General features: G+C 35.9%; 1 protein-coding gene across 3 annotated transcripts in view; it reads right to left on the bottom strand.

Annotated features, from left to right (window-relative positions):
* SUCO (SUN domain containing ossification factor) overlaps positions 1-16,834 on the bottom strand; it is an 87,360-nt gene that overhangs the window by 54,502 nt on the left and 16,024 nt on the right. For 2 of the 3 annotated variants that reach the window (XM_059412469.1, XM_059412468.1), the window contains exons 2-6: positions 10,774-10,882; positions 8,253-8,360; positions 6,050-6,204; positions 2,684-2,821; positions 2,308-2,458 (exon numbers count right to left, since the gene is read on the bottom strand). In XM_059412469.1, the coding sequence (XP_059268452.1) occupies positions 2,308-2,458; positions 2,684-2,821; positions 6,050-6,204; positions 8,253-8,360; positions 10,774-10,882 (661 nt within the window). The remainder of the gene's footprint in view (positions 1-2,307; positions 2,459-2,683; positions 2,822-6,049; positions 6,205-8,252; positions 8,361-10,773; positions 10,883-16,834) is intronic. The other variant, XM_059412470.1, reaches the window with a different exon arrangement.

Genomic DNA, 16,834 nt, shown 5'->3' with positions numbered 1-16,834 from the left:
TTAGACAACTTACTCTGGTAAGTTCATATAATATACACATGCTATACACAGAAGGGCACATGTTTGAGAGCTAATACTAATACTTGCTACATGAAAGCACAATCTTAAGGACTGAGCCTAGTAAATAAGAATTAGACTAACACACTAGTTTATAAGAATTACACAAATACAAAGCCCCATAATCTTCCCCTGGGAAGACAGCAAACGGGATCCCATTCAATCTCCATCTCGGAGTGTTCTGCCGAACAAGCTGACTAAGTAAAAAAAAGTATGTGGCTACTAAAAAAAATACATAGCAAAAGTAAGATTAAAGAGCTAATATTACCATTAATTAAAAAATTAAATAAAAACCTAGTTTGAACACAGTGAGAAAATAAGCAAAAGGCACATATACATAAAAATTAACCTATCTGAGTACTTAAAAACAAAGCCCAAATACTAAAATACAACACAAAGTAGAGGGACATACATACGCTTTTAAGGCACAAAGCATTCACCATCACTTCTTAACAACAAACAAGAGAACTAAACAATACAAAAAAAACACTTGGTAAAGCACTGTCTCTCAGTATGGCAAAGACTGTCTTCCAGATTCCTTTTTTTTTTTTAAAGATTGTATTTATTTATTTGACAGAGAGAGAGAGCACAAGCAGGCAGAGAGGCAGGCAGAGAGAAAGGGCGAAGCAGGCTCCCCGCTGAGCAGAGACCCTGACGCAGGGCTCGATCCCAGGACCCTGAGACCATGACCTGAGCTGAAGGCAGAGGCTTAACCCACTGAGCCACCCAGGCACCCCTGTCTTCCTGATTCTTGAGATAACAGCAATGACACAAAGAACGTGCATCAGAAAAAAAAAACCTCTCCAGTTACACAAACTTAACTGGGAAGAATTATCCTGAACTAGGCAACACACAAAACTATTAAGATATCTCATAATGTGCTCATTATCTGATAATTTTCCCAGGATACTTATATAGTTAAAAATTACACCATTTTGCCTATTAGCACAAACTCATAAACCATTTTTATATCCTAGGTAATGAAGAGTAGTTTCAGTCCACTAATGGTTAAGGAGAACAAGCAAAACTGGCTGCCATGCTTAAATTTTACATCTGATACTTAAATACCGCCAGAGAAGATATTTTTGTAATGTTTGTCTAATTTTATTTATGGACAACTGAACTGTAATATATGTTTGATTTGATTTCACTGGGAAAATTAGTTCCTTCAAGATGGTGGGCTACAAAATGTTGAGCTCCTATAACTATAAGAAGCATAATAAAAACAGCTGGTACAGTGATAGTAAAGTCTCTAGAAGGAAGTTTAGTTAGTTCTAAGTATAGATTCACTGGAAATGCATGAAAAGAGTAGGTAGAGAACAGAAGATCTACATTAAAAAGGAACAAATATGGACATGGTACTCAGTACTTTGAACTACTCTTTGGTTTTGCACGTTTTACATGGAGTGGACTTCATCTCTATTACCCAGTTATTTTTTTTTTTTTAAGATTTTATTTATTTATTTGACAGACAGAGATCACAAGCAGGCAGAGAGGCAGGCAGAGAGAGAGAGAGAGAGAGAGAGAGGAGGAAGCAGGCTCCCTGCTGAGCAGAGAGCCCGATGTGGGACTCGATCCCAGGACCCTGAGATCATGACCTGAGCCGAAGGCAGAGGCTTAACCCTCTGAGCCACCCAGGCGCCCCTACCCAGTTATTTCTTATTGAAGTAGGCCTAGACTTCTCGATCATCATTTCTTCAAGAAACTCTGCTTTGGCTTCTATATGAAGTCATAGCAGAACTCCAAAGGAGGAAGGAAAGTAAAACTGCCACATGGGGATAGTGTAATTGTAAAACTCATACTATTCAATGTAAGCTGTATTCTGCACACAACTAAAAAAATGTAAAAATGTCTCTTTAAAATAATTCTGGGTCAAGAGCCCAAATTTAACATTGCATATGAAATTAAACTTATATTCTGAAGATACCTGAATTTAATAATCATAGCTTCTTCCATAAAGCTCTCCAAGAAACTGCTTAAGTGAAAAAACAGCTATCAAACAGCTGACGGTAGAGAAAACGACTACAACAAGACAGCTCATACATGGAACCACTATATATAAATGATATACTGGCGAGAGTACCAGAAGGAACCACTTGCTCTCAGGGACCGCAGGTCACCTCAGTTCCATAGTCCTCATTAATGACTCAATCCCTGATTTCGTGGCAAATATGGTTAGCAAACTACAAGGTTAGCTAGTAATAAAGATGTATATAATAAAGTAGGAAACAGTGCAAGTTATAGACCTACCTCATTTTTTAAATTATCTGAAGCATTCAGTGCAGATTTTGGATCACCATTAGCCTGATCACTTGTTGAAACTTTTGATTCAAATTCTGATTTTGTTATTTTTCCTTTGCCATGTGAAGATGACACATTTTCTATATGCTGACCAACAAGGCTATTTGAAACCAAAAAGACATATTAAAAAACAATAAGCTGAATGGCAAGTTTATGTAATCTAAACTGTTACAATTTTCACATACAAAATAAACCAAGAAAAAAGCACCAAGGGATGAGCTTTCTCCCAATCATCAAGCAGAATTAAGCACACAAAAATACATTCAAACATGACACTGCTATTATTACGGAATTACACAAGAGGCAAATAACAGCTCACCCCCACCTTTCAGGTGGACTGACAAAGGCAGGCTGGTCAACGGGAGCATTCGCTTCAAGGACCTCACCAACATCACAATCAGTTTCAGACTGCTCAGTTTCACTTGGTTTGGCTATAGGAATAGTACCAGATTTTTCTATTTCACTAAAAACAGAAACAAAAAAAGACAATCTAGCAATTCAGTGAACATAATGTGGCATAAGTTAAAAATTGTATTAGTGAGCATAGTAAGCCAAGCAGAGAAAGACAACTCTATCATATGATATGATAAAGACAATTATCATATGATCTCCCTGATATGAGAAGTAGAGATGCAACAAGGGGGGTATGGGGGGTAGGAGAAGAATCAATGAAACAAGATGGGATCAGGAGGGAGACAAACCATAAGTGACTCTTAATCTCACAAAACAAACTGAGGGTTGCTGGGGGGAGGGGGGTTGGGAGAGAGGGGTCAGGAGAGGGGGGTGGGGTTATGGACATTGGGGAGAGTATGTGCTATGGTGAGTGCTGTGAAGTGTGTAAACCTGGCGATTCAAAGACCTGTAACCCTGGGGATAAAAATACATTATATGTTTGTAAAAAATTTTTTAAAAAAATTTTTAAAAATTGTATTAGTGATTTTCAAAACATAATCTAAACCAGAGAAGAATGCTTTATAGTTTTACAGGTTATTTTTCAAGAATTTACTTATTTTAGGTCATGTAAAGTGAACTGCTAACTCTTGATCTGTTAATGGCTTTGGTTGTTAAATAGGTAATTACCAAATGTTAAAACAAAAATCATAGCTTAGTATTTGGTCTCATAAAAAGTAAGATTTTAAATTTATTTATGTATTTATTTAATAGAGAAAGAGAAGGAGAGCACACCAGCACATGTAAGCAGGGACAGGAGGGGCAGAGGGAGAGGGAGAGAGAACCCGAGTATGGAGCCCAACTTGGGGCTCAATCTCATGACTCTTGAGATCATGACCTGAGCTGAAATCAAGAGGTGGATGCTTAACTGACTGAGCCACCCAGATGCCCTTAAGATTTATTTTAACTGCATCTTCTCCAATGTTTCTTTTTTGTTAGTATAATCTACCGGTATTATAGTTGTTGCCTATAGTATCAAAAAATAACCTACTTTTTTCCTGCTTTGTCGAAGATTATTTGACCAAGGAGTTGCAGGACTCTCTACTCTGTTCCATTGGTCTATGTGTCTGTTTTTGTGCCAGTACCATGCTGTCTTGGTGATCACAGCTTTGTAGTAAAGCTTGAAATCAGGCAAGATGAGACCCCAATTTTGTTTTTCTTTTTCAACATTCCTTAGCAATTTGGAGGCTTTTCTGGTTCCATATACATTTTAGGATTGTTTGTTCCAGTGCTCTGAAAAATGCCGGTGAAATTTTTATTGTGATGGCACTGAAAGTATAGATTGCTCTGGGCAGTACAGACATTTTAACAATGTCTGTTCTTCTGATCCATGAGCATGGAATGCTTTTCCACCTTTTTGTGTCTTCTTCAATTTCTTTCATGAGTGTTCTGTAGTTCAAGTACTGATCCTTCACCTCTTTGGTCAGGTTTATTCCTAGGTATCGTATGGTTCTTGGTGCCATAGTAAATAGAATCGATCCTCTAATTTCCCTTTCTATGTGTTCACTGTATAAGAAAGCAACTGATTTCTGTGCACTGAGTTCGTATCCTGCCACATTACTGAATTGCTGTATGAGTTCTAGTAGTTTGGGGATGGAGTCTTTTCAGTTTTCCATATAAAGTATCATGTCATCTTCAAAGAGAGAGTTTGACTTCTTTGCCAATCTGAATACCTTTAATTTCTTTTTGTTGTCTGATTGCTGTTGCTAGGACTTCTGGTACTTTGCTGAATAGTGGTGAGAGTGGGCATCATTGCCCTGTTCCTAATCTCAAAGGGAAGGATGTCAGTTTTTCCCCACTGAGAATGATATTCTCTGTGGGTTAATAGATTTTAGGAAGTTGAAGAATGTTCCCTCTATCCCTATACTTTGAAGAGTTTCAATCATGAATGGATGCTGTATCTTGTCAAATGCTTTTTCTGCATCAGTTGAGAGGATCTGTGGTTCTTCTCTCTTCTCTTATTGATTTGTTCGATCACCTCAACTGCACTACTGGGTATTTACCCCAAAGATACAGATGAAGTGAAAAGGGCCATCTGTACCCCAACGTACATTGCAGCAATGGCCACAGTTGCCAAACTGTGGAAAGAGCCAAGATGCCCTTCAACAGACAAATGGATAAAGAGGATATGGTCTGGGGTGCCTGGGTGGCTCAGTGGGTTAAAGCCTCTGCTTTCAGCTCAGGTCATGATCCCAGGGTACTGGGATCAAGCCCTGCATTGGGATCTCCACTCAGCGGGAGGCCTGCTTCTCTTCCTCTCTCTCTCTGCCTACTTGTGATCTCTGTCTGTCAAATAAATAAATAAAATCTTAAAAAAAAAAAAAAAAAAGATATGGTCCATATATACAATGGAACATTATGCCTCCATCAGAAAAGATGAATACCCAACTTTTGTATCAGCGTGGATGGCCCTGGAGGAGATTATGCTGAGTGAAATAAGCCAAGCAGAAAGAGTCGATTATCATATGGTTTCACTTACTTGTGGAGCATAAGGAATAACATGGAGAACAACAGGAGAAGGAAAGGAAAAGTGAATTGGGGGAAATCGGAAGGGGAGACGAACCATGAGAAGACTATGGACTCTGAGAAACAAGCTGAGGGTTTTGGAGGGGAGCGGGGTGAGGAGATGAGTGAGCCTGGTGGTGGGGTTTAAGGAGGGCACGGATTGCATGGAGCACTGGGTGTGGTGCATAAACAATGACTCCTGGAACAGTGAAAACATAAAATTAAATTTAAAAAAATAATCTAGTACCTCAAAACATTTCACTAAGTTCTTAAGGCACTTTGAGAATTTTTTAAAAATACATACTCTAATTCTCCCTTACTCACTTCCAATTCGTTAAGCAGTCATGTTCAGTATAACGGGAAAGTGAGATGTACTGTTCAGATATGTAGTATCTAGCCTTAAATTCTTCCTGGAGTAAGTATTTTAAAAGTTTTAAATACTAAAAATTATTCAAATAAGTAGTTACTTGAACAAGCAGAACCTCACTTTATGTGATATAGAGATTTCATGGCTGAGAGCTAATCAACTTCAGTGAGTTTGAAAGAAGAATAAATACTCATTACCTCAAAAGATCATTACACTAAAATAAAATAAAAACACAAAACACAGGCATCGTAACTTAAGTCTGCTATATAGCCTAAACTTCAAATCTGAGTTTCAAGCTGCCTTATCTTATAAAGACTTTTTTCTATGATTACATAATGAGATTCTCTTTTTTTCTTTATAATAACTTACTCAAGCTTTGAGATTGGAGTGATCTCTGAGGTAGATGAGCTGGAAATATTTTCAATGTTTTCACTGCCCACAACTACACTGGAAGAATCTTCATGTAGGTCAATTGTAGGGAGTGTCTCAATCACAGATGGACTTAAGTTATTTGACTCCATATTCTGTTTACAAAAAAAAGTTAAATTAAATGTTGAGATTAATTATTCTCTTTAGCTATACAGGATTTTATAAATGTATGCCTCAAAAGTGACCGTATCAAGAATGTACTTTTATAAAAATCCCATCTTCCAACATTACCCCTCAAAGGAAACATTTCATATTAAAATACAAGCTCCAGACATTTTTCACGGCATTTCACAAACTAGGACAAAGGAGCTTGCCTTTCTTCTTTCCTATTTTCTATAAGGACTATATATATTTCCCTCTTTAATGCTAGTAGCAACACAGAAATCGTATTTAAATATACAAAAGAGTACAACACATACTTATTGCCCAGAGCAGCTGAGAAGATCATGTGCATCAATAAACAACAACAAGGGCATGTACAAGTAACATTACAATACACCAAATTATTCTCACTGAGGGCTTCTTCAGTCCTTGGATGCTCTGGGCCATTCACTCCTCCAAAACAAAATCTGACATCTACCGATTAACACTCATATTTGAAACCTCTATCAGAACATTCTCCCCCACAACCAACCCTAAATAGAACTATCCATCCCTCTTCCTCTATGCCTCTGTTGTTCTCTGTACAGACTTAATACAGCATCTGTAATACCTCAATTGCTTTATTTAGGTCTCCTTTTCTTTTTCAAGTAGACTATAAATGTCCTGTGTAAGCACTATGTTCTCTTGATGTTCATGTTCCCTAGCACACAGTAGTCACTTAACACTTATTAAGTGTGTATCAAGAGAGAGGTACTAAGGCTTGGTTCAAGGAAAAGAGAAACTAAAGACTATTATGGACTAGAAGAACTAGGACTTTTAAGGGAAAAAAAAGACCCAGTTGGGAGCAGAAAGAAAACTAAGGTAAGAATATGATTCATTTGGGAAATTATTTACACTGAAATGAAAAATTCACAGAGAAATGAAAATAGTTTGCATTTTATGGTGGAGGCCTTGAGAAAAGGAGTATTCTATTATTATCAAATATTATCATTTTAATATATATTCAATATTTTAAAAATTAATGAGATATTTTACTTTTTTTTTAAACTAAGTCTTCAAAATCCAGTATATATTTAATACTTAAGCGAGTCTCAATTTGGACTAACTACATTTCCAGTGCTCAATATGAACAGTACAGATGTGTACGATGCAGTAAGCACTTCAAAGTATTTGAGCAAGAGTATACCATAACAAAAATTCTAGAGAATGAACAATGGCAGGATAGTCCTATAACCAGAAGGGCTACAGAAAACACTTTCTTATTCTTATAAACAAACATTTGACAAACATCTTCCAGGATCCAATAAAATGAAACTCACTATTTGTACTCAGCCCAATTAAGTCATAAAACAGCTCTAACTGTATTTAAAACAAAGAATTCTTCCTCATTTTGAGCTGAAGTTGGTTTTTGTTAGTATTTTGAGATACTTAGTTTTTTCTTGGTTCTTCTTCCTCCAGATCAAGTATCCCTAGTTCCCTCAGCTATTCCTGATAGTCAATGGGTTCCAGATGTTTCAGCATTCTGGTGAGCTTATATTCTGGTCTAGTTTTTAACATCTTTCAAAAAATCTGATGTACAAAATGGAAAATAATATTCAGAATGTAATATAAGAAATATGTAAAATATATTTTAACCTATTATTAATTCATATTCCACACTGAGTGACAAAAGTTTGGTATCAGAATACTTTGTTTCACCTACGAATACGGTCTTTTGTTGTAAATTAGAAAAAATTTCCTGACATCTAAAAATCTGGAGAAAAAGATCCATTATAGTGAGCCAAAATGGAATCTAAGAAGATATAAGAACTTATACCCAAACTCTGATTACAAAAAAATGGTCACATTTATTACTAAACCTGTAATTTCGCATTTTCTCAAAACCAGTACGCTCAGCAGGTGAACAGTATTAAAGACAACTGCACAACAGTTCAAAAAGAAAAAGTAATAAAATACAATATGGTGACCAAACAGAAGTTTTCTATCTTGTGAAGCAGTTTTTAAAAGACTTATCATTAAAAATCAAAGCAGCATGGCTTACCTGTACATCCACAATGTCATCTTTTAATTTATGTTCTTCTGGAGGAATAGGTAAGTTCGAACCCACTTTTTCTGGTAATTCGGCATTGAGAGGTCCCTCTCTTTCATCCTATATTGCAACAAAGAAAAAAGGGTAACTGATAAAACTGTTTCACAAAATAGTCCTAAGCAATATTATATACTTTATAACATATTCAACTGTTAATTACTTTTGTTTGTTCTCATGCTTATTGTCCATCTTCCTGCATTACCTTCCTTGCCACCACACTAAATGAGTTCAAGAGCCTTATTTGATTTCTTAATAAGCACTTAATAAGCACTTTAGTCCCACCATGCAGCAATGTGTTAGGGACACAGTAGGACTTCAGGAAATATCTAATAAATTAATGTATATATAGTTCTTTTACCATCTCTCTTTTGACACTGACTTTCAAGATTCCAGATACCTTCAAGTTTAAATGTATCTTCTAACATATGTTTCATAAAAGCAATATTCATATTCTTTAAGCCTTTATAACATATAACAGATACCTAAATTTGTGCAGAAAGAATATGTTTCCCCCTGCCGAATGCTTTGCTTATATTCATTCTCACATTTAGTCTTCAAATTTCTCATCAGAGATTAGATCAAAGTTTTACAGACTGTGGGTAAAAGTATAAAAGTATATTCTTTTTAAAGAGATATTCAGCAACAGTCTTCAAAATTTTAAATGCTCCATCCCAGCAATAAATCCTACATGACTCCAATATTGAATAAACATCATGCCAACAACTCCAAGTATGTAATTATAAACTTACACTCACACACATGCACACACACAGCTGAGAAACAATGCAAAAGTCTGTTGATAAAGAAATATATCATAATTTATATGATAGAATAAAAATGTAGCCATCACAAGAATACTACAACATGAGAAGATGTTTACAGATGTCTATGAGATGTTATTGGGACAGAGGGGGAAGTCATTTGTAGAATATTTATAAGTTGACCTTTTATGGAAAATAAAATACTAATTTGTGTGCCATATATATGGATAGATAGCTACAAAAAAAAGTCTCAATGTTTTCACAAGAAACAATAAATTGTGGTTCCTTTGGGGAGGGGAACAGAATATAAATCTGAATATATTATAATCAGAATAAATTACTTCTATGTAGTTGATCCTTGAACAATGCAGGGGTTAAGGGTACCAAGCCCTAGCAGAGGCAAAAATCTCCATATAACTTTTGACTCCCCCAAAACGACTAATAGCCTTTTATTAACCGGAAGCTGTACCAATAATCAGTCAGCTGACACGTCATTTTGTATGTTGTATGTATTATTACACTGCATTCTTTTGTTTTTTTAAGATTTTATTTATTTATTTGACAGACAGAGATCACAAGTAGGCAGAGAGAGAGGAGGAAGCAAGTTCCCCACTGAGTAGAGAGCCCGAGGGGGGGCTGGATCCCAGAACCCTGGGACCATGATCCAAGCCAAAGGCAGAGGCTTTTAACCCACTGAGCCATCCAGGCACCCCTATTACACTGTATTCTTATGTTAAACTCAAGAAGTGTTAAGAAAATCATAAGAGAAAATACATTTACAGTATTGTACCATAAAAAATCTGCATATTAATATACCCACACAGTTCAAACCCGTATCATTCAAGGGACAAGTGTATTTTAAAATACATATATTGGGGGCACCTGGGTGGCTCAGTTGTTAAGTGTCTGCCTTCAGCTCAGGTCATGATCCCAGGGTCGTAGGATCGAGCCCCGCATTGGGCTCCCTGCTCTGAGAAGAACCTGCTTCTCCCTCTCCCACTATGCCTGCTTGTGTTCCCTCTCTGTCTCTTTCTCTCTCCATCAAATAAACAAATAAAATCTTTAAAAAAATGAATAAAATATACATATTGATGGGGGGAGCCAAATCGAGTCAACAATCACCTTTTATTTTTTATTTATTTATTTAACTTTTTTTTTTAAAAAAAGAAGACTCCATGCCCAATGTGTGGCTTGAACCCTGAGATCAAGAGTCGCATGCTCTACTGATTGAGTCAGCCAGGCACTTAAAATGATAAAATAATAAATGAATTAAGGACTATGTGGTCTGGCTTTCTGGACTTGTCTATTCACTCCACCCAATTATATTAAAAAACTACATAGCCAATGACTGCAGAGTCTCCCTATAATCCTCAGTTCTAAGTTTTTACTTTTAAAACTGGAGTTTCTTTTGAAACTTTTTAACTATTTAGCATATTAAAAAGTGAACCACTGGTTTTCAGTTCTCTGAATAGCTACTATTTTTCTTCCTACTCTAGGACTACGGATGTTATGACATTCCAAGAACAAGCATATACGTATCTCAAGGATGCTTACTTTCAGATTACCTGAGTGATTCTTCAGATTACTGAAAAGGAGACTACAAATCACCAAAACTATGTTATAGTACTTCTGAATTACTTTTACTCCAAACCTTTTGAGGAAATCTAAAAAAGCTGACACACAAATTACATTGTCAACTTTATTTAAGGTACCTTTTTCTGGAATTGTACATCTTCATTTTCTAGGGCACAATTGTCATCTTGAGAGTAATATGATGAAGCTGAAGAACTCTCCTTACAACATACACGCCAACTGGGGAGCCTGTAAAATATTCACCATCACCAGAAAGGAAGAAGGAAAAATTGTTAAGCCAACATATTCCCCACTACGGGCTAGAATTTGAGGCAATAAATGAACAGTTGGCTCCTACCATAATGCCCTCAAGAACTTAACAATTTAATGAAGACAAATGTACTTTAAGACAAGTATTTTTATTTAATGACCTAAAAAACCCCCACAAACTATGTTATCAGCATTCCAAGTAAGGCACTATGAACTTCATGAAGGCAAAACAATAAAGATTTCACAAAGACTATCTGGTAATTATCACAGAAGGAAGTTTTCAAGGAGTTTAACCTCAGAAAGTACCAGATGCCAATAATATTCAAAATTTTACTAATATTTAAGAACACAGAACTCTAAAGCTGCCTAAACTATTTCAAAGCATCAGAGCTAAGCTTCCAAATAATTTTGACATAGGGATCAAAGCAGTGATATCCAAAATTAAGAGAAGAGCAAACACAAATGAATACTACAGGTTAATCAGACACAAAAATTCTAAGACAATAAAAAAGAAAGTCTTTAGGAACGCACTGAAGAAATAATATACCATTGTAATGATCAAGTAGAGTTTAGTTCTGATAGTCAAAAGTGGTTCAAGATAATAAAATCTTTTTAGTCTGCCATACAATAATATCAAGGAAAAATATGGTTATTCCACAGTCACTGAAAGACATCTGATAAACTTACACATCCATCAAGATTTCCTTAAAATAGGAATAAGCAGATGTTTACCATGGAAACATATAAGCATAATATACAAGCCTAAAAGTACCAAACTTAGTGAAGTAATCTAAAAATAATCCTATTTAGATCTGAAACAAGATAAGAATGTCCATTATTATTAGTATTATATAATATGATAAAAGGTTAAAAAAATGGAGGAGACAGAAAATGACCATTAACTGCAGATAATGACTGTATATATATATACATGTATGTATATAGGTGGAAAATTTAAAAGAACCACCTATTTTTAAAAGTCTTGGATATAAAAATTATATTCCTATTCCTAGGTATAATATTAAGATTCAAATCAACTCTACTCAAACCTTCACCATCAGTTACAAGATGAAACATAAGTCCCCGTTTGCTAAAGAAACAATAAAAACTAAAATATAAACTTAGCAAGAAATGCTCTATTAGGAAGACCTGTTTGAAATCACCAATATTTAACAATTCTTTAACATGGAAAAGTCAAATTACACAATTCAAGCTAATATATACAGAAGATTTGAAAACCACATATTGAAGACATAAAGAAGATTTTTAAAATTTTTTTTTTTAAGATTTTATTTATTTATTTGACAGACAGAGATCACAAGTAGGCAGAGAAGCAGGCAGAGAGAGAGAGGGAAGCAGGCTCCCCGCTGAGCAGAGAGCCCGATGCGGGGCTCGATCCCAGGACCCTGGGATCATGACCTGAGCCAAAGGCAGAGGCTTTAACCCACTGAGCCACCCAGGCAAGTAGGTAGGCTGACTCTAAAATTTATATGAACAGTAAGAAAAATAAATAAGAGATTAATGTGAGGGAACTACATGTCTATGAAACCACAATAATTACAACAATATGGTTGTGCTGAGATGAGAGAGGGAAGGGGAGTCCCCAAGATGACTGCAAATAGGATGACAATCCTCTGATGACAGCTACACAGAGAGAATAGAAAGCAAACAGTCTAAATCAGAGGTTATCAGAAATTCTAGTAGGACCTTCTTTCAGAGGATGACATTGACAGCTCATCTGTTAGGTCTTTGAAAAGATTATTATTATTATTATTAATTTAGTTAACATATAACTTATTGTTTGTTTCAGGAGTACAGGTCTGTGAATCATCAGTCTTACACAATTCACAGCACTCACCACAGCACAGACCCTTCTCAATGTCCATCACCTAGACACCCCATCCCTACCACCCCCCTCCTCCAGGAACCCTCATTTGTTTCCTGAGGTTAAGAGTCTGGTGTCTGAAAATATTAAGTACAAATTTATGTAACTGGCAGACAGCTCATAATTAAATTAAAAAATAAGCAAACTTAGTAAGTCAAGTATTAGTTCCAGGAGAAAAACAGTACAGAAAAGGAAAAGCAGTCGTGCTTTACTACATGGCTGAGCTATGAATAGCACCTAGAGAAGTCAAGAATTATATAAAAAGTGAATACTGATCTAACCCAAATTATGACAGAATTATGTTACCAGCATACAGTGAAGAGAATCTGATCATCTACACTAGAATATATAAAACTGACATTAAAGCAATTATTTTAGAGACAAAGAATATAAAATTAATCAGCTAAGAGATGAAAGAGGTTTCTTTCAAACCAAAATACATTAATGTTTTAGAGCTATATGACTTTCATCTGGATATACTATTTTGATAAAATTAAAATATAAAAAGAAAGGGGGAGAAAAATAAAGGTACATAATAATATATACATACTTAGCAGGCTACCATGTATGTACATGTGTACTAAAGGTATTTGTGTGTACATAACTTTCTTTGAAAGAATTTTTTTTAAAAAAGCACTACCTTGATGGATCCAAGGAGGAAAACTGGGTGGCAGCGTCACAAGAAAAATACAAGAGCATTTCTTACTAAATAGCACTCAATGTCTTGTGAATTTTGAACCACAAAAACATACTGCTTTTCAAAACTTCATACGGATACATCATTATTTATTACGTATTTCTCTATTAATAGATTTTTACATTGTTTCTCAGCTGTGTGTGTATCTGTGTGTGTGTGTGTTTAGGTACTTCGGACAACCAAAGTTTCAGGTATCTAGAACTGTGGGTATTAGCGTTTTGGTGATTATACCGCCTTATTTTCTTAATCCTTTTCTTTACCTTTTCCTTCTTTTTTTTTTTTTTTTTTTTAAAGATTTTATTTATTTATTTGACAGACAGAGATCAAAAGTAGGCAGAGAGACAGGGGAAGAGAGGCAGGCAGAGAGAGGGAAGCAGGCTCCCTGCTGAGCAGAGAGCCCAATGTGGGGCTCGTTGTGGGGCTGGATCCCAGGAGCTTGGGATCATGACTGGAGCCAAAGGCAGAGGCTTTAACCCACTGAGCCACCCAGGTGCCCCTATACTTTCTAAACACTCTACCACAAGCATGTATTAGTTTTATCCTCAGGAACTATGTGTATTTGGGTATGTATAAGTCCTAATATCCCTAGTTAGCATGAAGACCAACATTAAATCTCATGATCCTTGTTTTTAATATCATATATTAAGCTCAAAGTTCTAAGATTTTTGGAAATGAGATTAGCATTAGCATCAGTGGACTCAGTAGACTGCCCTTCCCAATTTGGGTAGGCACCATCCAATCCTTTGAGGGCCTAAACAGAACAAAGGGCAAAAGAAGGAAGAATTTGCCCTTTATAAGTTTGTCTGTTTTCCTGCCTCATTGCTAAGACATCTCTTCTCTGACCCTTGAACTGGGATTTCTATTTCCAGCACCCCTGTTTATCACGCCTTCAGACTCAATCTGAATTTTATCACTGGTTTTCCTTGGTCTCCAGCTTTCAGACTTCAGACCATGGAACCTCTCAGCTTCCATAATCCTGTGACACAAGGCCTCATTTAAAAAACAAACAAACAAACAAACAAACAAATCACACCCTAATACATCTGCTATTAGTATATAATACATTATCAGTATATAGTACGTTCTTCCCTATTCCTCTTTTTTTTTCAAAGATTTTATTTATTTATTTGACAGAGATCACAAGTAGGCAGAGAGGCAGGCAGAGAGAGTGGGGGAAGAAGACTCCCCGCCGAGCAGAGAGCCTGATGCGGGGCTTGATCCCAGGACCCTGGGATCATGACCTGAGCGGAAGGCAAAGGCTTTAACCCACTATGCCACCCAGGCGCCCCATTCCCTATTCCTCTTAATTATAGCTTTATTAATGCTATAATTAAGTGCCTCTAACATATCAGTCTCTACTTAATACAGATGTTAGTAAAACTGTAAGAGATAACCTTAAACTTTCTAACCTAAATCTAAAATAGACAAAAATTATCACCAATTAGTAACTGTCAAATTTTAAACTACCAAAGTATAAAATACCCTAAAAGCACTCTAACTCTGCTGAATAAGAAGGGATATCTATAATGGGAGTCCTTACTTTCAACACATCCCCCAGGTGAATCAAATATGGAACCCCCACTTTAAGAACAAGTGGATCACATCATATTGGCTGAAGGCACTTTTGTTGCATGATTAAATAGGTCTAATTCCATGCTATTAGAGAAACTTCCTAAAATTGCACTATTGAAAGTTGCCAAGCCTGAAGAAATTAGTTTCTAGACTTAGGAAGTTCAGCACCAGAAATCACATGAAGATCAATGGCAATCTGTGAGCCTCTGATATTCCCCCACAATTCAAAATCAGTGATAACTCTGTTACTTTCTATTTAAGTTGATTCTGTATATATCCTCACTTACATTTAAAAAGTACATTTCTTTGAGAACCGATTCCTAACCACTTTAACCCCACCCCACAAAGCCAAAACTTGCAAATATAAGCTGGCATACTGTTTGCTAGCACATACCAGAAGGAAATTCCATCATCTTTTTACTCCCCTCCCATCACTACTGTCACCTCACCACTACCACTCCCCCAACTCACCTCTGTACCACCAGGTCACACATGTAAACTCAAAAAAGAGAATCTGGAAGCTAAAAGGATATTTTCCCTTTTTGTCAGCTCCTCCCTACCACGGTGGCATGGATTCACCATTCATAAAGAAAGGTTATCAACTTTTAGAGTAGATGTAATTAAAGGCCTTACAAAAAGCACATCTGGGCACCATTTAGAATACGAAACTTTACACACTTTAGTGAAACAAGAATATCATCCAAGCTAATACTGTGCTTACTGAAAATATTTACTAACATCTAGTCTGAAAGCCTTAGCAGTCACAAGTACCAGTAGTTACAGAGTGTGTGTGTGTGTGTCTGTGCGTGTCTGCATGTTTTTCAACAAAAAATGACCACCTGACGTTCTGAGCAAGAAAAATGTTTGAAGGGTTAAAAATTATAAATCTATAACAAAATGAACCGAAGTAGAGTCTACATGCTTGAAAAAGCATCTTCAAAGCAGATCCTAAATTTTAAATTTTTCTTACCCAAATTTGGAAAAGGAATTTTTTTGGTAACTTTTCCAACTTATTATCTCATCAAGACATTAGTGTTGCGAATGTTCTGCCAGTCAAATTGTGATTTCCTTTTAAATGTAGCTGATGTTCTAATCTAAATGATACAACAAGTCAAAGTATTTAGAAAACCTAGCAGAGGACCATGGCGATTAGCCAAGAAATAATGAAGTGATTTCTTCTTCCAAACTTTTAAAAAACCATTTTCAACTAAAATACATCTGTGAATATGTTCATATATATATACTGCATATGTAAAATATTCTTATAGAAAACAAAATAGTTTTCTGGGAAGGAATTTTGAGGGTAAGAGTAGGAGGGGTAAAAATACCATCAATCTAGCTTTCTGTTCTCTAGCTTTAGATTTTCAATAGGGACCCTCCCCCGTCAACACACACACACACACACACACACACACACACATAAAATCACCCAAACAGCTTCTCAATGACTATCTAAGAAATATGACAAATCAGTTTTATTTATACAAGGAACTGTACATTAAAAAAAAAAAAAAAGTTTTGCAAACAGGGGACCCTGTTATATCATCACTATTCTACAAAATTTTAAATAGTAAGAGAAACTTGCATCAACATTAAATAAACAAATTTCATGAAAAAATAAAAATGAGGTCAAATTTCAGCTGATACATAGTAAGAATGATCTAATTTTTAAAAATCTATCTAGGAACTGAAATTGCCACATAACTTCCTGGGGTGCCTGAGTGGCTCAGTGGGTTGAGCCTCTGCCTTCTGCTCGGGTCGTGATCTCAGGGTCCTG

This window comes from Mustela nigripes, chromosome 10, assembly GCF_022355385.1.
Source record: "Mustela nigripes isolate SB6536 chromosome 10, MUSNIG.SB6536, whole genome shotgun sequence".
Classification (NCBI taxonomy): Eukaryota; Metazoa; Chordata; class Mammalia; order Carnivora; family Mustelidae; genus Mustela; species Mustela nigripes.
Note: the sequence above shows the minus strand (reverse complement) of the source record. Positions and strands in the feature narration are given on the sequence as shown.